The 23,149-nt window shown below is 37.1% G+C and overlaps 1 protein-coding gene across 1 annotated transcript in view; it reads left to right on the forward strand.

Annotated features, from left to right (window-relative positions):
• The window catches only part of LOC139698055 (protein O-mannosyl-transferase TMTC2-like), a 477,430-nt gene that overhangs the window by 375,221 nt on the left and 79,060 nt on the right, over positions 1 to 23,149 (forward strand). Inside the window, exons 6-7 of the mRNA XM_071596920.1 lie at positions 5,440 to 5,524; positions 16,885 to 17,063. Coding sequence (XP_071453021.1) covers positions 5,440 to 5,524; positions 16,885 to 17,063 — 264 coding nt within the window. The remainder of the gene's footprint in view (positions 1 to 5,439; positions 5,525 to 16,884; positions 17,064 to 23,149) is intronic.

Here is a 23,149-nt window from a genome sequence, read left to right on the forward strand (position 1 = left end):
TTTTGGAAAAGCATTCATTTAGAAACTTAGGAAGATTTAAAATTTTTTGTTAGCTTTTATTAGCTTATTTTACCATATTTGCCTTATTGAAATTTATTTTCCATTAGCTCTTTTGTAATAATATCAGTTGTGTGCGTGGATACTATATATTAGATGTTGAGGAGAAACGTTTGGAAGATATGAGTGGATAAAATGTTCGTAAAATGTATTATTCCTAATATATATATATATATATATATATATACCTGTAGAAGAGAAACGCACCTTGAACCCTTCGTTACTCACCTCAGTCTCTGTGTCGAATTTTTTTTTGTCAACCGTGAATTGAAATATCAAGTTCTTTAAATTGATTAAATAAATTCCAAAGAAACTGCGGGAGATGCCGCAACAGTAACTTTTAACGGAGTCATCCGCTAATGTGCATTTCAATGCAACAATTTCAGAGTGTAAAAATCATTCCCAGTCAAGGCGAATGATTTTTACACTCTGAAATTGTTTGATTAAATAAATTATGCTGCAAGTATTAGTAGTAATCTCTGATCACAGAATTGATTCAGCAGCACAAAATGTTATTTTAATGACTATTTTATTCTCAGAACTTCCATAGCAATTTAGGAGCCCAACGCCTGTATTCTTCCTTCTGGTACTTTCAGAAGATGACACCATTTGACGGAACAACGTTGGGTCAAAGGAATAAATTATCATTTCCGAGGATGACACAAAACCTCTTGCTGAACCACCATTTCAATTCTCAGTTGGGTAATTAAGTTACTGAAAAATATGCAGTTTGACTTTTTTTAGAGAATTTATACTTTTAAGCCGAGAAATAAAGCATTAAATGCCTTTGCAAATGTAAAAAATAGGTACGTTCCACCTTCAATCTCATAACATTTTTTTAAATTTTTGTTTTTCATAATTGTGGCTGATTTATAGGAAACGGATAAAATATATGAAAACGTAGGAAATTAGAGACGTTTCTTTTTTCATTTAACAAGTGGCAGCAGAACATCTTAAACTGTACCTCCAAGGAAATAAACTTCTGTAATTAAATTAGAAAATTCCAAGCATAAAAAGGAATTCCTTTAAATTCCAGAATTATTTTTATTAAACAAGTGAATATTTTGCCTAGAATTTCGATTTAAATAGCTGCGTGGAAAGATTTAATGAAATTAATTGGAGGTACAAATGAAATCATTAGTAAATACTGCATAATTATCACAAAATGAACAATATTTATGCTTCAGTAATCTATTAAAAAATTCAGTTCCTGACAATTGGATTTTTTATTCCGTGAAATGTGGTGTTATAGATAATTGTAATAATATCCTTCCTTAATGTAGGAATAATATTAGGCATATTTACCAATTACCTGCGTAATTAAGATTTCAACGTCACATGTGATTATAGTTTTGGTATGCGTTTTTAGGAAATCATGACGAAAAGGTAAAATGTAGATACTATATTTTGCCATTATATGATATAAATATTTAAATATATATTCTTGCACCATATTTATATCATAATCTACAAGCGTGTAATTTTTCATCCATGCGTAGAATGATTAGCCTAATTCGGAATTAACATCTTTTAGAACCTACAGTTTTCTATACAACCCAGTGAACAGCGATTCAAAATGACAACCATTTTCAAATAAAAATGGCCATTCAATTCAATTTTTTTATATCCATGAATAACTCCTTACATGCTCACTCGGACGTGTTCTGTCGGATGGATTGGATGGGATCATAGAGAGCTGTTCATATTATTGAGCGGATTGAAAGGAGCGTTTTGGCATCGAGAAAAGTACGCCTTTATCCTCTACGAAAGGATAAATTTTCATAACCGTTGCCGGAATGCCGTTGAATATCCAGAGCACTCGGGAGGGTGGTGGGGAGTTAGGGTTTCGCCCCTACCCTCTTGTTTCGCACGCATAACTCCCATCCCTCCCCACCTTACCCGAGGCTCTTCACTCACTCCCTTGCCACCTTCCCGAGCCACCCTCTATAACCCCCACGAACCCTCTTCCCCTCTCGACCCCTCTGAACCCGCCCCCCGTTCCAAGGGGCTCCTTGATAATTATGAGATAATTAAAGTCGTTAGAGTGAGCACACACTTGGCCGATCGGGAAGGGAAGCTGCCGGTGCCGCGTAACTCCTCCCCCCCCTCCTAACCCCGCCCCACTCCCTCCTTTCACTCCATCCCTCCCGCCCCACCTTGATAAGGATCACAGAGCGAGAGAACTAACTCTTTAACCACCTGACTCCTGCACGCCTCCTTACATCCTCTCCTTTCTCCCTCCCAACCTTCTCCCCCTGCGCGAAACCTTTACCTTCCCTCCCCTCCCTTTTTCTCTCTTTCCCCTTCTTTCCCTCCTCCCTCCACCCTACCCTCTTTTCTCATCCCTCCGCCTTTGGCTTTGTCTTAGGTCCGCTCCCTCCCCCCACTCTTCCCCAATCTCCAAACCATCCCCGCCCCCCCATCTTCGGGCTATATTACCCCTCTTTCACACTTGCCGTTTCTTCCCGGGGTCTCTCTCTCTCACTTTATGCCGAAATTCCCCACTCTCCTGTCTTGTACTCCCGAGGCCTCCTTCCTCTCTTCCCAACCCAATCGCCCCCACCCCTTCAGGCCTCCGCTTCCCCGTGCTTCAAACGTTTCAACCCCCAGGGTAAACACGCCCCGGCCGGTGACGCGCGCGGAGTTCTGTTCCGACACGCGGTCCCTCTCACCCGCTCACGTTCGTGTTTAATTAATGCCCTGGAAAGAAGTCACAGTCATTTGCTCCAGTCTTGCGCACGCTTCTGTTAAACTAACCCATCTCACGAAGCAGGGACGCCATCACGCTCTATGAGCTTCGGCAATTCTTTCTGTTCACTTTCCTTAAATATCTCATCTTATCGACCAATTATTCCAGAATTCTGATAATAATTTTCAGAGCATCTCTGTGTCATCCAAGTGATACCAAACTCCTGTGAGTGCCCAGTAGGCATGCTGTTAGTATATGTATTCCTATGGAATTCAGTAAATATTAATCACCAAACGATTGCAAAAATTCCCAAGTAAATTAAAGTATTTAGCTTAAAAGGCTACGATATATTATGAAATTCCAAAGAATTCCACTCGTGTTAGGAATTTGATTCGAAATAATAGCAACTTGAGAAAAAATTAATGTGAGTATTCCTATAATATTTCTCTCTCTGCAACTACCCCTGTTGCTTGGCAGACACCAATGTACCTCAATACGCTTGACATTTGATAGACCCTAATAGCCAGAGGATACCCTAATGTTCATTTCTCATTAATTATTAATATTAAACATTTTTCGGACTACTCTGGGTGATGTAGTGTTAATAGGCATTTATAATTGTTTCAGATTGCCATTGAGCCATATGATAATGCGAAATATGCTAACAAATAGTTACTAATGAATAAGTTCTAAAGTTTGTTTTATTTATGTATTGTGAACAAGCCATTTTGTATGCTCGTGTGTCGTCGTATTATAAGTTGTGGTTTACTATTGGTCACTGGAAAGAGGTATAGTAACATAATGAAGTGGTACTTCTGATACCTCGATAAAGTGTATCAGTATCTTGTTGTTCCACCACCATTCCTTTGCGTGGTCTTCAATTTTCTAATTTTTAAAATACACGTCTCAAAGTTTCTCAGTTTAATAACTAGATAGCGTGTTTCTGAAATAAAATATCTAATGCATTATATTGGAAATAAAATATTCTGACATCATCAAAAATATATATTTTAAAAAGTATTTTTTCATGTGTAATAACGTGCATGAAATGCTCTAAAATTTCAATGCTTCTATCTTTCGGCAATGCTACAAGATAAACATAGAATATCATCTTCCATACTATAAGGTTATTTTACTGATATGAGAAGATGGAATGAAAATATGAATTAATTACATCTCGTAGGAGATACGCAGCATCATTTATAATTGTCGTAATTTGTCAAAATTAAATGGCGTAACCTGCTTTATTTAATGGAGAGGTAAATGCAGTGTTCTCATAAAAACCAGGTTCAAATGTATGCTATAATGCAATGCGTCTGAAGCCAACGAATTTTCATTTCTCCCGGGCAGATGGCTGGCAACAAGTTCCTCCGTTCCCAGGGCATTCCTTTGCGATTCCTGCCCCCTCCCTCTCAAACCCTCCCTCCCCGTCTTCATCCATATATACCCGCCACGCATCCAATTCCTACTTCTTTGTCGCACCCTACCGCCCTTCCGTCCCGTAGCCTTTCGCTTCAATTATCTCCTGCCGCTTGACATTCCCTACCCTCTAATATCCCTTCCGTAGGGCCTCTTACAAGACTGCTGCTCCACTTAGCACCCACGGCTCCTCTAACTACCCCTCGAACATCCTCTCGATCCATCCCCTCCCCTTCGCCCCCTTTCCACCACTTCCCTCCTTTCATCCTCCCCCTCCTCAATTACCTCTTTTATAAGGTCTTAACCCTTTCCCCTCCCGCCCTCTCCTGCTCTCTCACAACCTGGCGTACGCACCATCATCTCATTTCTTCTGCCTCTTTCGCTGCTTCCCCTCACCGATCCACCTTCCTGTTAAGCAGTTTATCGGATCCCCATGAACTAACTACCCATGCTTAGTTTGTTAATTAATTTACGGGAACCCCACTTTTGTGTTTTTTCTCTTATCTCATTTTCTTAAGCGCGCCTCAAGGTTGTGCAGTCCACATCTCACAGCCAAGAACTATCAATTCCTATTGATTTACCCTTGTTAGTACAAGAAAGACATCGTTTTAAACACCGAAACAGATTTTTGAGTGGTGACACTTATACTCTTACTTTCCCTTACATTGTTTTGTTATACTTGAAATGTCTTATCATTTGTGAAGATATTCTTTTTTTTATTTTTCAATTTTAATTTAAATGAAGACAATATCATGGCAGGAGTTACTTTTTTTATATATTTTCATTTTAAATAACCCTGTAGATAGAATCTATGGTTTTCGCCGCATTTATCCGCAATGGTTAAGACTTTTGAGCAATCCTCAGTGTCATGGTGTTTCCTGGCGACAACAGTTTCTCCAGCCATTCCGGTCTTCAGGTCAGACGTCTTCTGACCTGACTTCTGACCTGAATCCGCCAACAGCATGGCTGAAGAAACTGTTGCCAAAAAGAGACAACATGAAGCTGAGGGACCCCCGAAAGTCTTAACCACCCTTGTAAATAATTTCTATTATATTTATATTCAATCTTTATATAATGGACACGACTAAAAGAAATTCTTCTGACTTTAATCTCGGAGGAAACAAATAATCCTTGTACTTTAACAATGAAAAATTTACATGTAATTTTATCTCGCGTGAGGGACATGAAATATTGCGCTTTGATCATACCGCCTTTCTTTTTCTCCCGTTTATTCCTGCTGGGTGAAAACGAAACATTCGTCGGGGGATCTGCAGAAAACGAGACTGATGGAAGCTGAGCAGTGGTTCCTGCGAGCAAAAGAGCTTGCCCCTAATGATTCCAGCGTCTTCCAACACTTTGGTGAGCTATTTATTTAATTCTAATGAATTAATAATAAGGATTATACTGCTAAGGTTGTATAATTGTATCTTCAATGTTCAATTTCAAACTCTATTGGAAATATATTTTATATTTATTGAAATGAGATAAATTCAGAAAAGAAAATATTGTCTCGAACGTTTAGATAGCATAAGGTAATTTAATACATTTTTACTGATCTTGCAAGACGAACTTAACCGATACGGGTGCAATGAGAATTTCTGGTTCTTGTATACGAACGTCGATTTCTTAGATTTTACTCCTGGATCCGCTTTAAGTTAAGTGGATCCAGCAGTAAAAGTAGTAGAAAGTGGAAAATTATCTTTCTTGTGCTAAGTTAAGTAAAGAAGCCTATCTGCCTACTTCGGCGAAGTAACAATGCGATTGAATTCTTTGCGAAATTGATAGCGTACGTAACGCACTTACTCCTCTTTGATTTTTGATAAACAGAACGTATAATTCATTCTTTATTCACATTGCCAATCACTTTCAATCGCCTTGCGAAAAAAATCTTTGAAGGAAGCTACCAAAAATACATGACATCAGTAAAAACTTTTCGCCCTCGATCAATCATTGCTAAGCATTGATTAAGCCTGACTTCCTCAGCTTGTTAGAAAACTTTTATGTAAGCTGAAGGAATAACAAAGGGAAAACGATGTTGGGTTACACTCACAGGTATTCCAATTTCTGAGACTAACGATTCGTGACCGAAGATGAAAAAAAATCTGATAAATCTTTCATTTCAAATGACCACTCACATATTACGGAGTCGGTCATTTCTCAGATTTTCCCCTGTCCCCCAGTGATATCCTGTCTTGTTATTTCAAACTGAGATGGTATTTAACAAGCAGGAATCCAATGCGCGCCCGCGGATTGGCTCTAAATCTGCTGGTTCTCGTTAAAAAAATTAACAAACTCTTGCAAATGGAAGGTACGTATGTAGCATCGTCGGCTTATATGTTAACATTTGGCGGGAATGGGGAAGAAGAAATAGAGGTGAGTCGCTCTAATTAGCTATGCGCTCTACTTAATCCGAGTCGGAGATTAAATACATGTCTTCCTGTTCGTTGTCCTCATTACATTATTGACTTAACCATCTATTTCACTTTAGACTGGGAGTGTTCTAACGGATGCTGAGTACTGGATGCATGCTCGGTCGCTGCTTAAGGATGAATATCAGAACGCCGAGAACAATTTTGGAGAGGTCAGCCAATCCCTCTTGTAAACTTTCCGATTCCATGTTTAGATAACCGACTTAAAATAAAGAAATAGTGTATTGTTCATTAGGCAACGTCGCATTGGTAGGCTAAAACTGCTAGGAAGACCAGAAAACATTATGGATTTGGCGGAGAAGGAAGTAAAAATTGGGTAAAATTGATGAAAGTAGCCGCGAAAATAATAAAGGAGAAAAGAGAAATAAATATCCTTATTTTTCTTTTGTTTCCGTCCACAGCAAGGAAGTGTTTTTTCAGGGGAGCAAATGTAAGGAAGGATCGCGGAGAAGAGCATGGAGAAGCAAGCAAGGAGCGCGTTGTTTGTGTTCGCGGGTAAGAGGGTTGTGGGAGGGCCGGGATCGGGATGGGAGGAGTTCAGGGAAAAAACTGTTTGTTTCCATGCCTACGTGAGTCAACAATGGAGGAGGAGGAACGGGGGTGAAGTTCGGCGTGGATGAGGGAGATGGGGTAGTGGGAGGAGGATTATTTCACATTCCACGAACAGAAGTATAAGGAAATAGATGACCGATGAGATGAGATAATGTATACAATAGATAGATCAGAGATTTGGGAGGAAGTTAAACGTCAACTGAAGACTTAGACCGCATTTTTCTTTATGGAAATTATATTTCCATGCATATACTTTATAGTTGATAAAAGGCGTTTAAATAAAGTCGTTGGTGGCAAATTGATGGCGTAGCACACCATTTGGAGGTAATTTTTAAATGCTTTTTGGAGATATTCTTGTTGTGCTTTTTATCTTCTCCAATTCATCTTTGAACCTTAATCATGATCGTATTTCTTATCATCTCAATAAATGTCAATATTTTACAGGGTTACCCGAAAATATGACCATTAATATTTCGGTTCTTTTTGAAAATTATTATTGATTATAAATTTGCGTATTTATCACAAACCACTGTATTGTTAATAAAATAATCAACGGCCGATGTACACGCAATGAAAATACTTGTACGAGTCACCAAATTTTCCTTACCTGTTGTAATTTTTATATAATAATGGTCAATGCACAACCATTAACAAAACCAAAAGCTAAAAGATTGAAAAATCTATTTATTAGTTCTCATTTAATTTTATAGTTGCATACTCAAACACAACTACCTAAAACTATAATGCAGCTATGGGAAGAACTCGATGGTCAGTGTATTAATGAAAGGCTCAGCCGAAATTTTGGTGACATAAATTGCTTTTCGGGTAATATATCAATGGCTTCAATCTTAAACCTACCGGTTTTTAAACTTAAATTATGGCATTAACTAGCAGAAGGTATAGATTTTTCGGCAAATAGACATAGTAGTAACAGTGTAGTAAAGAAATGCAAGCCTCTCTATCTTAAATTTGATAAAATTATGATTCAGTAACATTGAATTTCATCAATCCATTCGTAGTTGTAAAATCATTAAATAAGGTTAAACACCTAAGATTAAAATTATAGTATCTGATCATACTTTACTTTACTCAGTAACTTCCTTGCATATAAATAACATCAAGGTTATTTTTTGAATTATATTTCAATCATATGAACATAAATCAAATATAATTTTGGCTTGTTCTAGTAAATATGTGAATTACATTTATGTAATAAAGAATCACTTATTAAATTTTCGATTATTCTCTACAATGAGCAATATTGATACCTATCTTTTTATATACTTAATTGCACTTGCCATTTAAGATCTTTTCTCGTCAAGTTACCATCAGTAACCAAGCACGGTAAGAGAATTTTTAAGAGCACATCCATTACACTGGACTTAATATTCACTTCTGGACTGAAATTAAAAGACAAACGTGGCGAACAAAGTAACAGTTCAATTGAATAAATTATAAAGATGATGTTTGTCATTAAATTCTATCTTATTTTATCATTTAGAGTTATTAAATTTAGGACTCGTCCCTCAGTGTGTTGGCTCTTCGCCTAAGTAAACACGTCGGCACAAATAAAATCTCAGCTCAAAGCACGCCTAAGAACTTTGATGATAGTCATTTAATATGTATACAATATACTCCTTTCCAGTCCTTAAAGGTATCTCTGTTATATCCGATACCCTTTGAAACTAAATGTGAAGGCAAATAGGCGTCATTCTTCTGTATGTTATTATGTAACGAGGGTGTAGCTTATGGACCCAGATCATAAGTTTCAGGCGAAAGCATTAGTTTCGAAAGGATCGCGAAGAAAGGGCCCAAAATTGGTGAGCTCATGAGACCCTTAAAAATTCCAGCCAAAGAGACATCGTTAAAAAATGTTGGCAGCGAAGGAAGGAAGAGAATAAAAGGAAAAGCCAATGTAAACACTGTTATCACTTTCCCTTCGCTACTCCATTGTGCCCAGCAGGTTTTGAGCCGAAGGGATTGGGCGGGAATAAAGAGAATGTGGAATAAAAAAGGGGACGCCGAACAATAATGCAGTCTGCTTACCTTTGGTCGGACTCGTTTATGCATAATAGATTCGAATTTATAACCCCCTTTTTGGGCTTTCTTCCTGGCTCTCTCTATCCCTCTCTCCATCCAATGAGACTCCTTCAAAAGGAGAATAAAGTAAACCTCCATCACTTTCTTCTTCCTTGCAGAGATTTTCTTAGACGTCTTTCTCGGTACATGCATCTTAAGTCACGTCTCCATTCATATTCAAAGGCCTTGGATACCCGCAAAATCATGGGCTTGCATCAATCAATACTATGGCAGTGATAACTCGAAGGTATGCGTCCAGAAATACTTATTGTAATTATAAAATAATAATCAATGGTAGAAAATAAATAATGTAAAGTTTTCGGGAGCTGGCAATTGTTTGTTTTCCTGCCCTTATTATCTTGATTGACCTTCTTTAAAAATCAGTTTATTACTCAGTCGCCACTACGTTATTTATGTATAAATTTAGTAATTAAATTCACCGTAATTGCGTAAAGATCATCACTTTTAGCTTCCGAAAGATAACTGGCATCAAACGCAAAGACCGTTCGGATAATTTTCTAAATTTTTCAAGAATTTTAATGTGCCATCATTTCTTGCTTTTGTAGAGATGATGCACTGAAGTGCTATTTCAAGTGCGCCTGTACACCCTTGTATTATATTCACAGAACAATTAAAAAAGTACATTTTCCAGCAATGTGGGACTAATGAAAAGCGAAGGTGTTTGATGATCTTTTTCCTGAGCCATGTCGTAATCTTCTCACCTTTCCGAGTTCACATTTCACTCTTCACTACATAATTTACCCTCAAATGAAGGATCACTACATTGTATCGCAAAAAGGAGTTTCAAGATAGCCGTTTTTGGGATATTGTTAGTTTTATGTACTCAAGTTCGTAACTATGGTATCCGTCAAGATATGAATATAACGTCAACAAGATTGATATAACCAGCGGATTTTATTCGTACCTGAAGTGTGTGTGTGTGTTTAATACACGTATATGTAGTATTAAGAGAATATTACTCCCTTCAAAACTTTGATAAAATTAATATGAAATATGTGTCGGGCAGAATACTACTCTACACGGAGTTAGAGCTTAATGAATCTATGGCGAGTTACCGTAACTAATCCTCGGTTTCAAGAGAATTGAAATGAAATTTTCGAGAATCCCTGGAGTAATATGCCACGATCAATGGTCATTACTTCAAAGCGGCCAATTAAAAACTTTACACTCCGAGAAAAACTGAATAAGCGACCATGCTTATCTGTAATCGGCAGTTGACAACGCCTGTAACAAATCAATCCCCCATATGACCGTTATATTGCAGTAATGCATGTTAAAGAAGGAGGCGATTAAGTTAAGTCTCCTCAACCTTAGCAATCACTTGTATATAACTGAAGACCGTGGGAGAATTATTTTGTTCAACCTTGTTGATTAATGAAAAGGACGACGGTTTAACTCTCGAAACGCTGGTGCGTGAACATATTTGGACGGAATACAAATTTTAAATTTAAATTGACAAAAAATTGAACTTTAAAGTTCACTCCATCCCCTCTGTGAAACCTTGACTTATTACTTTGAAACTATTAATTTTGATTTGTAGAGAAAGTGTGTCCTTGCTAGTTCCAGTAGTCTCAGTGCGTGGGAAATATTTATCAAAGCTCAATAATTTGATCCAGGCCATATTATTTTTATTATTTCAGTTTTCCTATTTGAGAACACTTTTTAATTTAGATATGATATTCATTTGTGGGTACCATTTGAAGATCAAATATTTACCTGAGCGACGTAATTTGAATTAATTATAATTAAGCCGAAACGCTTATTGAAAATATTGGTTATTATCCTTCATAATTTTAATTAAGACGGCAAAGCTTGCATGAAAATATACTGAAAGAAGAATGTTGGAATGTGATATTAAAATACAAGGATATGCATTTATTTTGCTTGAATATGTTAACTGTTACTATCTCACTGATATTCGTTCATTTAATTTGTTAAGCTTTCATACTCAAGCATTTTCGATTTAGGTATTTCATCATGTGATGTTTTACCATCGGGAATAGTCAAGTGAATCACCTTGAGACTTTATCAATGTCTTCCGTACTTTGGAGCAAACATTTTTTTACGCAAATAGAATTTTTCAATTAAAAAAATAATACGAAACCTCTTCTATAGAGATTCATGTTGATACCTGGAAATGAAGAAAATAAGAGAAGCAGAAGCATTTTATCGTTCTGCCACACGGAAACGGCGAAAGAGATCACCTTGAGTTTTATTTGAGACTCAGTCTGCACTCTCCGAGGCTCGGTGATTGGTCGGTGGCTAGACGGTCGAAGGGGCAGGGGGCTTGGGGAGAGGAATATAGCGCTAAAGATAGAGGCGAAGTGGTGGGAACGTACGATCAATTTTGAGGCCCTCGCCACCTCTTCTTATCAAAACTTCAGTAATCTCGGGGGCGCCTATCGCCGCTAGAGCCGCCTTCGGGTCGATCTCAGCTTTAACAGCCACCTTGTCCCTGCCGTATTGTTGGCTTGAGTGCTGTGGGCTATATTCTCGCCTCCCGGAACCTCTTCCCATTGGCTAAGATACGGATTTCATGTATTTGTCTAAGTATTTCCTCTTTACAAAGAAGCTTCTCAGAAAGCTATTCTTCGTACCAGAGAAGACAACCTCTTCGATTTATAAATTGGTGTCACATCGAGGTATGTGATTTGAAAATCATAACAATGATGCATGATTATTATGGAAGGCATCACTAAATGAAGCCAAATTCTGATGTTTGATAAAATAATGATGTGATTAACTCTGGCCATGAAATGGATCATATTTTGATTAAATAACTACGATAATTAAGTCCTAAAATAGGGATCCAAATACGTGACTCTAATAACATTCACCCGCAAGTATATTTTTTGCATCGAAAGATTATTTCAGGAAATAATGGAATTACATCAATAAATATTCGCCTCCGGCCTTTTCACGAGCATTTCAGTTATTATTATATTTTATGAAAGTAGTAATTATGCTGCAATTGAGTTCAGAAAATTTTAATTATTCGATTTGAAATTGAAAAGTTTTAATAATCTTTTTTATGAAGTTGAGAATATATTACAGTTAAGTAGTGGCCCAATCTGAGAAACAAAATGCTTGAGTTAAGAAACAATTTTGGTTCTAATCTTGTTTAAGGACACCATTACAGAATTAATACTGTATTAAATGAGTGTTTATTTTTGAAAGTTAATTGCAAAATCTTCGTCAGGCTGAAACGTTAAAAATGTTTTTGGACATACCTTTGTTTTAAATTTAGTTAATGAAGTATGTAATTAATTTTTCACTCAGTTTATCTTATGAATGTCAGTACAAGGTGCAAAAATAGTAAATTTTTACATCGAAACGGGAATTAGGAGAAAAAAAATCATGGAACTTTCCATTCCACTAGCCTTGGGTTAAGGAAATTGCTTTTCCCTATTTCTTCCTTGAATAGCCTTAGATGCAATGCTTCTAAAAAATTTTCTATAGATTTATGAATCAATGTTAAAAAATTAAAGCAAAAAAGCCTTTGGATACGAAGAATATCAATAAAGTTTTCACTTTTGTACGTTTTTAATAAGTTACTGGAATATATTTAACGCACCAACTTATTCAGTGAATAACTAAAAATTGAATCGCTGTTTTCATCATTTTTAGCTAAAATACCTTATTCAAATATGAAATTTTTAATTTTTGTGCATCGATATTTCTGAGTTTTATTTTGAGAGTAGGATTATACATTTTAAACAAACATACTCAATAATGTCAATTCTCTCTATCCCAGGTAAATATGGCAGATATCAGGTCATCGTGTGAGCATGATACTAATTATAGGTTTACATTTTTTAGAAATCTGAATGGAGGTTAATAGTAATTCAACTTTGAAAATTATATTTTCTATTTGCGTAAGGCAGGCTATTACCAATGCTGAACTCAAACTTGAAAAAGCATTAAAAGTATCGGATCCCCACAGGGATTCGTTCTTTTTACTGCTCCTTGACGTTCCTTCAAGACCCTGCCATTCGGAAAGTCGTTATGTCCTTGAATAGTTTTTGATCGAACGAGATTTAATTACACTCTATTTCACTTGTATGATAGTGAGGAACATTTTAGTTCATAGAAGTACTTTCATGACGCAGAAGTTCTTGATGTACCGTAAAGCTGATATTCATGGTTTTACGTGAATTTATTGTAAATAGCAATTAAAATTTGTACACAATTTAATGGCTGGCTCTCTATATAATGACTGTTAAATTTGTATCGCACGGAAAAATAAATTAGTACTTTACTATTGTTTCAGTTTTACCATGAAATTAAAAAGAAGCGTAATCAAATTTAAGAAAATAGATTTGGTAAGCAGTCGTTATACTCCGAGTACTATAATAGTTTGGTACGACACAATCACTCTACCGCGTGCTACACTAGGTGTCTCAAGACCGATGTCAGGATTGCTTTGTTAAGCTATGATTAACGATGATAATGGTTAATTTAAATAGTCAATCGATACCAATTTCCCAAGTTCAATTTTTTCCTCCGTAAGAGTTTCGATTTTATAATCATCCACCGCCACTTTCTTCGTTTAACCTGAATTTTGTTCATAAGTATGCTCTTCAATTTACAAATCGCTTAAATCATGTAAAATATTATGTCTCACTCAGCAGTTTGTTGATTCCAATACTCATAATGAGCCCAAAATAAGCCATCCAATTCCTTAATGGCATACTCGAATTGCGTACATCCTATCTTATTTGGCCACATTCTAGCTCCATGATCATTTTATCACTAGTTTTCAGCAATCACAGAGATTAGTTTTATTTGGACCTACGGGCATATTGCGAAGCGTCCTATCGAAGGATGTGCTGTTTTAAATGTGTTAATTTTACTTTCATTTTTCACCGTAGTTTAACATTAGATAGGTACTTCAATCATTAAATGATATAAGAAACACCCGAGGTATTCATGCTTACAGCTTACAGTCGGGCGTATCTGTTCTTAAAGCGAATCTTTTATGCTTTAACTGTAGTGTAATTCGAAGGTGATCAAAACCAATCAAGAGGCCTACGTCGACGTGACTAAATAATTCGAAAATTTTCAAAACCTTTTTAATCATTGAATCATTTAGTCATAACATTGAATTCTTTCTTAATGCACGTTTGGGTCATGGACGTTCATAAAATAATTCTTGGGCAACTATTGAGCAAATTTGTGATTGAGAAATTTATTTTCATTGCCGAATACAAATAAACTTAACACGTAGAGGTTAGTTTCTAATACCATATGTTCAAACCTAAAATACATTTGGGCAGAATAAGCAGATTCATTCGCAAAGTTAGCCATTTCCCTTGTAGTTGCGTTGGTATTTCGCATTTTAGCTTTAGCATTTCATGACACTTTTTGTTTTCTCAAACGATATGGAAAATCTCATGAAATAATGCTAATGATCTCATGTCAATGTTCCATGATTAAAAATCAGTTTTTTTGACCCCATGTAGACAAAACTACATGATCTGCAAGCACCACCGTCTTGTTTTCGTCCACACGGTGGTCCCTGAAATTGAGCGCTGGCGGCTTTCCATTGTAGTTCAGAGAAGTTTTATTTTTAATGTCTTTTAAATGTGTTTCAACGTGTAAAATTTCTGCTGCCCTATGTTCATTTTCCACGAACAGGTAACATCCGCGGACCGATGTGCCGCTGCGGTGAGAAAACACTGGTTCAAAGCGCTCATTACAGCATGTAAATGCAGGGGGAGTTGCCGAAGCTGTTGTCAACCAAATCCGGGGACTCACCCGTATTAGTCGTCCTGATCCTGCATTTGTGGTCCTCTCATCTCCTAGTTGCACCATTTTCCACGATACACGCATGACGTTATATGATTTTTAATCAAAACTCTAGGTGATCTATTTCTGTAATCATGTGGTGAAGAGGTAAATAAGCGCCAGCAGCTGTTGGAATATGGAGGCATGAGCTGGTAATAATTTTGGGGAGCTGCTTTAAACCATTCTTCAGTGTAAACCCAAAACAATGATGTTTCTAGTACTGCTAGGAATATTGTTATTACGTGCACCGAAATTATATGAAATCATACTAGAAGTTCTTGATCTATGATTTTACTTGATCGTTACTTTTTGTCAAAAATAGCTCACAAAGAGCCATGCTTAAACGGTCATGTTGTCGGGTGAAAATAAAATGTCTGTTATTATTAGTATTAATTGAAATTATTATGTTACGATTTACGTTACTGAGATTATTTCTCACGAATGCGATGCTTGCATATTTGGCACCCAACTTCAAAAGACTAATATGTCGTTGTACCTTCGAAGCAACCCTCAGTGATTTCGTCCCAAAACATATTCGTGTAAATAAGATACGTGAAAAATAAAAAATGTGTTTCAATTGTAACTATATTCTTATCTCCAAGAAACACGAAGGAATTTGAAGTTTCAACTCACTACAGCAAGCAATCACTGCCTTATAATAACAATGATATGACCGATTGTATTGAAAATAAGAGCATTTAGGTGCTTTAGACAGGTGGTAAACAAATACCGATTAGGAAGTGGGTGACCGTGGAATGGGTTGGTTATGGCTGCATTTTTAAATGACGGGGATTGGGTTAGTTCGATGGTTCATACACTGGCTTCCCATCCCAAGTGTCTAAGTTCGAATCCCGGAGGTGTCAGGATTTTTCAGTGGTATCTCGATCCCTTACATGGGGTGTTATGTGGAGAGCACTTCAAGTGGAGCACGCTGTCCGTCGGATGGGAATTTAAATTCCATTGGCCCTAATTGTTTAGAATAGTCGATTGCAGACGCCGTGTTTCTCTTCACCCCTCCTCCTGAATAACCTACCCCTACCAAATCACCCATCTATCTCTAACGACGCTAAGATCTAAGCTGTCGGTCTCTTGCCTAACCCTACTTATTTTTATGGCTATAATAGAAAATAAGAAAACCTTTAATTTTAACTAACGCCTAAACCTGTTTGAATTTCAAAAGGACAAGGTGCGCTCAAACAGTGGACAATCGAGTATTGTATAACAGCTCGTAATTTAAACAAGTCTCTGGTCAGAAGATGGGACTACAATGATTACATTAGGCAATGCTTTCAATGTATACCCCTTTTGCATTGCTCTGTCTTATCTTAGTACCAGATGGATTTCCTATATTAGCGAGTCAGGCTGGTTCATTTGAAAATACTATATATGCCTTATTGGACAATAAGCGATGCATTTGCACTAGAGGGGGTCATTATGTGATACTATAAAGTTTGCCTTAATTTTGTTACAATTTTGGCTTACGTTTTCCACACATGATTAATGATAGTCGTCTTTCCTGGCAAACATTGTCAGATTTTTACGTGATAACATTAAAAATTGTGCAAAAGTGTAAAAGAATATCGTTTTAAAATGTTGGATTACATGCATTCTAGAGTGATTAGAGATTAAAACATCGAATAAATGTAAATAATTGTGTAAACGCAGATGTAGATCTCAGGATTCTTATATTAGGAACGAATGAAATATTTCGGGCTTATTCACCTGAAAGCGTAGGACAATCTTTAGTCTGCTGGAAAAGTGGTAAGAGATTAATAACATTAGTTCTTGGTAAATTACGGATTAAGGATTGTGGCATAAATGTTACGAGTCCCTTTTTTATTTCCTTTGCAGGTCAGTTTCTTTCCGAACTGGAGCGGCACGTGGAGGCGGCTGAGGCGTGGGTCAGGGCAGTCGAGCTTGCGCCCTCCGAGCACCAGATGGCCTTCAACGCAGCCAGCGCACTCAGGCAGGCAGGGGACAACGCCCGCGCAGAGGAATACTACCGGAGAGCCGTGGAACTCAGCCCTCTCGTGAGTCCTGCGTTTATTTTTCTTTCTATTTCTCCACAATTTTAACTCGACCGAACCCTACCCGGTGAAAGCAAAAGTGAGAAAGCAGGATGGAGGGTTTTGGTGTTGAAATGCGAAAGGTCAATCTGCCTCGAGAAGCTTTTCACACAAGTATGGAAGATGGTAATTCTTTAAGTTGAATTTATTATTTTCGCTCCAAATATCATTTCTCTATCTCTACTTGAAGTGCCTTAAACAGAAATTTCACACAAAAAGATAGTGAAATATTGTACACAGATAATATGTATTTCCCAATTCTTCGAATCGGTTTAAAAAATTATTCTTCACCCAGTATACAAAATATTTTTCTCGCCAGCAAGTATTAGTACACAACTTAAGCAGAGCATAATTTGTTTGAATTTTTCATGTTATATCATATTTTCCGGCCAGTTATGAAATTGCAGGAGGATACATTTTGTTTTTTTCTGAAACGGCTTTGATTTTATATGTGGGGCCGATATACGCACGCTAATCACTTTCTGATGCTACATTGTGTAACGTGAGAGGGATGATACTGCAGAGCAAATTGACGTGAAAAGGTTTTTAATCCATTTTCTCTCGATCTCTTCTTTAAAAATGCAGCCGAACGTCTTCATAGCACTTCGCGAATAGTTTTTTTTTAATTTTGCGACATTCTGAGATTCTCCCGTACACATTTGAATATATGTGGCCCACCTCAATTGGTATTCCACCCTTATGGCAATCTCGCTGTGAGCTTTCATTGCCACAAGAACAAATTTTCATCTACAATTGTGTCATGAAATTTTTGTTTTATCCCTATGATGATTAACGCAGGCACCAAATGACATTAATTTTATGCCTGGACGAAAAGGCTTAAAATATTTTAAGAAGAAAATTTGTAGTGATAACGCCTCATCAGAGATCTAAAATATCTGAAGGGACCCAATTTTAGTACGGTAAAACAGATGAAGACGTAGTGGCATGATATTGATGATGTACATACTAAAATTGCAATAGCTATCCCACCTAATAATGACCAAAATTTCATATCTGAATGAACAGCTTTAGAGTATATTAACCTACCTCACATCACTGGTACACATTCAATGTGCATATGACAAGCCCTGATTTCTAGTAACAATTATCTTTTTCCATCATATATGTATTGGATAAGAATTTCAAGGTGCTTATTGGAAATACACTTGTTCATACATTGCCATTTGTTCTACTTTGAATAGAAGCACTTTGAATTTTCCCTTTGTCTCTCCTTTTTCGCTCTTTCGAGGAAATTTCTTTTGTTTTCCTCTACAATTATTTCTGGAACCTTTATTTCTCGAAAATATTATAAATTTGAGCTTTAATTTTCTGTTACTATTCCATTAGAACTTTTTGAATTGACTCATGTCCGAAATCCAGTAATATTTTATAAATATTAGCCTCAATAACAGAGACGAAGACTATTAAAATCTTCCACTTGATAAAGGTTTATTTCCGATTAGTTTCCATGAACTACATCATTTTTAAGTCCTTGAAAATGATGTTGTGCATCGAAAACTGTCGAATATAAATCTTTATCCAGTGGAAAATTGTAATAGTCTTCGTCTCTGTTATTATGGAACAGTTCCACCACATTACATCAGAATCTGTAATTTATAATATTAGCTTCCCTTAGCCATTTTGTTGACTCCTTTTTCACACCCAGTACTCAAAGTATGCTGCACGTGCATTTAATTTTTACAGATGGATATACTTTTCTCTGCTTCCCATCGACCGATATCATAATCAAATAAAAATCTTTCATTAAGGATATTTTGGTAAAAGACCAGAACTAGCACATAATTCCTTTGGATCGACAAAAAAGAGTGATATCCTCTTCCAGTAGAGGTAAATCTGCCGTGACGCAACGCCTTTATACGGCTTGAAGGGATAAAAAGGCCGCGTACATATAGTTCCTTCTATTCAACCGGACAAGCTGCTGGACCATTCTCGGAACCACTTATCCCTGCAGCGATAGATTGTTATATGAAATAACCACCAGAGGCGATATCATTTTGGTATTGCTAGTCTATTAAAAATGTAACATCTACAAAATGTCTATAATAAATTTTTCAATTAATAAATGGATGATGGATGTATTAACAGTATCAAGTGATAGATGGTTTGGTCTTAGGCTTAAAAATAACACCCATTGTATAGGGATCTTTCTCAACATAGTTTTAAAGCTTTTCGTATTACGCTAACTCAATTCTAAGAATGGAGCGATGATCATCTATATTAAATCTTTCTTTGATGATTGAAGATAATTTTAGTGATAAGCTTAACAGTCATTACAAAATACAGTGCAAAAAAATGCATATCTCTTGGTTGTAAGATCAATTAATTCTCTAATTTGAGAATTGAAATGTGCTCCTTGCGAAACAAAATACGAGTATCTTGACTGTTGCCTTTGAGTGTCAATATGCCTTTGAGTATTTTGTGAGAAATTATAATAAATAAATTTTAATCTAAGAGTAAAAATATCCAACTTAATAAGTTAGCTGTTTCCCAATAAATATTATGGATATGAAAATTGCTGGTTTTGTTTAAGATCAACAAAAATTTTCCTAGAGATATGTTAGTATTCATTAACGCATGCTAGAAAAAATATTTCAAAACTGTAGTTCACTTTTCCCAACAAACATTGATAAGCTGGAATAAGTGATGGCAGTGGCTAATAAATATTGCCATGGATTCTTTTTAATTATTTCGGCATTGTATTTAACGATTGTCTATGTTTTTAATGTTAAAGAACTGTGAAAATATTAAAACGAAAAACTAATAATTTGTCATAACTCGAAGCTAACGTATTTATTTTCGTGTTTTAATATGTATTCGTCATATTGGATGAATAGTATCATTTTTCATTATAGAAGTTTGGGCGAGGTGTGCAATTTTAAGTAATCGTCTCAAGAAAATATGAAGTCTCATGCGTCCGTACCCGTGTGCACACGTTTGCGATACACTTTGCTCATGTTCGGTATGTTCTCCTGTAGTAGAACCTTACTCACCTGCTAGCCAAAATTGTGCCAACTATTGATATAACTATTAAGTTTAAACGGCGCCCTTCAATTCGAATAATGAAGCATCAAAAACACCTTCTGAACTCATTCTCTAAGATAGAGATTTAGATTTGATTCACTTGCATAATGTTTACTTCTCTTGGGAACCTAGGAGATGAATAACCACGTTTATCGCTATTTCTTCATTGATTAAAAATAAAAATAATCTGAAGCCTCTCTTTTTTCTCATTGATGTCTGTAATTTGGCCAGCCAAGCGTCTAGCCACCTACTTAATACGTCTGCACCTGAATTACCCTCCGTAAACTCTCTCCATTTGACCTCCGCAAGGAGGAGTCTAACTCCTTGAATGCTTATCTCAGCACCGCATTACCGCATTTACTCAGGACTACGCGACACTCTCTCCCTCTCTCGAAGCTCTCTTTTCCCATGACTGTGGGTAGAGCTTCCTTTCACTTCACCTTGCCCCCAAACCTTCCCTTTTACATCCAATAGCACCCAACTTCGTATTTGGTCGTCGGAGAAAGTCTACCTTGATACTAGGAAGGCTTCTGACCTAGTCGTACGTAGCCTTAGGTGTAGAAATCTTCTATCGCTGATCTTACTCCACGGTAGTACATTTTTAATCCATGGATTCGTTCCTTGTTTTTTTAACTGTAATATTTTTCCAATAAATTCATTGCTGTTGACATATGATAACATTTTAGTCTTCCATAATGCACTATTATAACCAAGGTTAAAATTGTGCAGCGATTATTACTTTCATCGTTTTCGCGCCCTGCAAAATTCAAAGAACCATATCATCATTAAACTTGATCCGTGATTATTATTATTCACTAGGTTTATTTCTCATGGATTTCCTATGGCTTCACAAATCTGCAAGCAAAATTGTGGGACTCTTGAATAGGAATAGGCCAAGGAAACCATGGATTAAGAACGAGATGATGAGAAAGGTAGGTTTGAAAAGGAAATGGAAGAATATAAGCAATAAGTTAGGTTGAATTACGTATACAGAGATAACTAACAAACTAAGGCCGGTAAAAAATACTGCAAAAGAAACGTGGTGGAAAATATAGTACGATAGTATGGAAATTTGACAGTAAAAGGGTGAAATTGATGTGCTATACAGGATTAAAAGACAATCAGTAAGTAAGAAGGGAAAAATTGTTATAAATAGTCAAAGATAAGTAGGAAAAATATCAGTTGAACTAGAATAGATACAAGAGAGATGGAAGGAATACATAGAGAAACTTTTAGGTAAAGAAATTAGACCGGCGAGGTTAGATCGAGAGAGAATATGACATAAATGAAGAAGATACCTTAGGTACATGCTTACTCGATGATGAGATTTGAGAATGTAGAAAGGGCATTGAGAGAGATGAAATGAAATAAGTCCATGGGGATAGACACTACTCTCGCGGGACTTGAATATTTAAAGAAATGTGGGAGGAAGAGTTTTTATGGACTAAGTAATAGCATTTATGACGATGTAAATTAGCCGCAAGACGTTTTCAGATCAGTGATAGTTCCTATTCAAAAAAAGGGAAACGCAGCCAGCAGCCATTTGTAAGGACTACTAAACAGACAAGTCTGATTTCGCACCCAGCTAAAGTGGCTCTCAGGATCATTAACAAAAGGATGGAGAGCAAGGCAAATGGTCCGGAGATGATCAGTTTGGATTCAGGAAAGGGAAGATACACGAGGATATATAGTATATGTTTGTTTCTCAAAACTTTTGAGTATTTTATTATTAATTACGAAATCTACCGGTTAAGGTAGGTTTTTGGGTGGAATAAATATTTTGTGACTCCTAACAAAACACAAAATCCATAATCCTACGCTATATAAGGTCCCTCTTCATTTCTGAGAACTTTCTTCCTCCCATCACCCTGTCCAACATCCCCATCCTGCTCCTTCCCTTTCCTCGTTTGCCTAACATTCTCCCCTCTGTTACAGTCTTCAGCATCCTACTGCCGGTCAATACCCCCTTCGTCCACTTTTCCTGCCTCCATAGGATTTCCCCCAACAACCCCCTCTCTTCGCCCACCATACCAAGTACTTCCTCATTTGTTTTCTTCTCTGTCCATTTTACCTTCTCCATTCTTCTGCACAACCACATTCCAAAAGCCTGGGGGATCGAGATGGTGCGGGGGCTAACGTACTGGCTTCCCACCCTGAGGGCGCGGGTTCAAATCCCGGCGGTGTTGAATATTTTTCAGAGGTATCTCGATCCCTACTTGAGGTGCTTTGTGGAGGGCACTTTGAGTGAGTACGCCGTCCGTCGGATGGGACGTTAAACTGCGGACCCCTTGGCGCCTTTCGTAAAGAGTAGGCTAATGCCGACGCCGGGTTTCTCTCCACCCTTCATCCTTTCCTGTCCATCCCCTATGGCGCAAATGACCTTAGCTGTCGGTCGCCTCCCCTTAAAACTACTACTACTCCAAAAGCCTCCAATCTACGTCTATCCTCCTGCTTCAATGACCACGTTTCTGCGCCGTACATAGCTACGCTCCATCAAAGTTTTGACCAGTCTTTTCTTAATATCCTTACTCAATGTCCCTGTCATCAACTCCCTCCTCCTTGTTAAAGCCTCCCTTCCCCTTTGCCTAGCGCAATTCTTCTCCTTACGTCCCTACTACTTTGACCGTGTTGGTCCAAAACACTACCGAGATACGTAAACTGTTCTACCTGCTCTAGTTTTTGCCCCCCTACTTTAATAAAATCGCATAACCTTTGTTTTATTAATATTGATTCTCATCCCATACCTGTCGCACTGAATTTCCAATTTACTCAGCAATGCTTGCAACCCCTTGGCTGACTGATAAACTAAAGCTTGGTCATCAGCAAACCTAACTGATTTTACGTATTCCCCGCCCACTTTCATTCTTACCTCCAGTTCTTCCCATGCCTCAATAATCATTTCCTCTACATACAGGTTGAACAGCAACGGTGATAATGGGCAACCCTGCCTTACACCTCTTCCTAACACTGGCCAACCGGACTCCCCGTTCCCCACCCGCACCTGAGCA

The sequence above is a fragment of the Hetaerina americana genome, unplaced genomic scaffold, assembly GCF_022747635.1.
Source record: "Hetaerina americana unplaced genomic scaffold, ioHetAmer1.1.p SCAF_8, whole genome shotgun sequence".
NCBI lineage: Eukaryota > Metazoa > Arthropoda > Insecta > Odonata > Calopterygidae > Hetaerina > Hetaerina americana.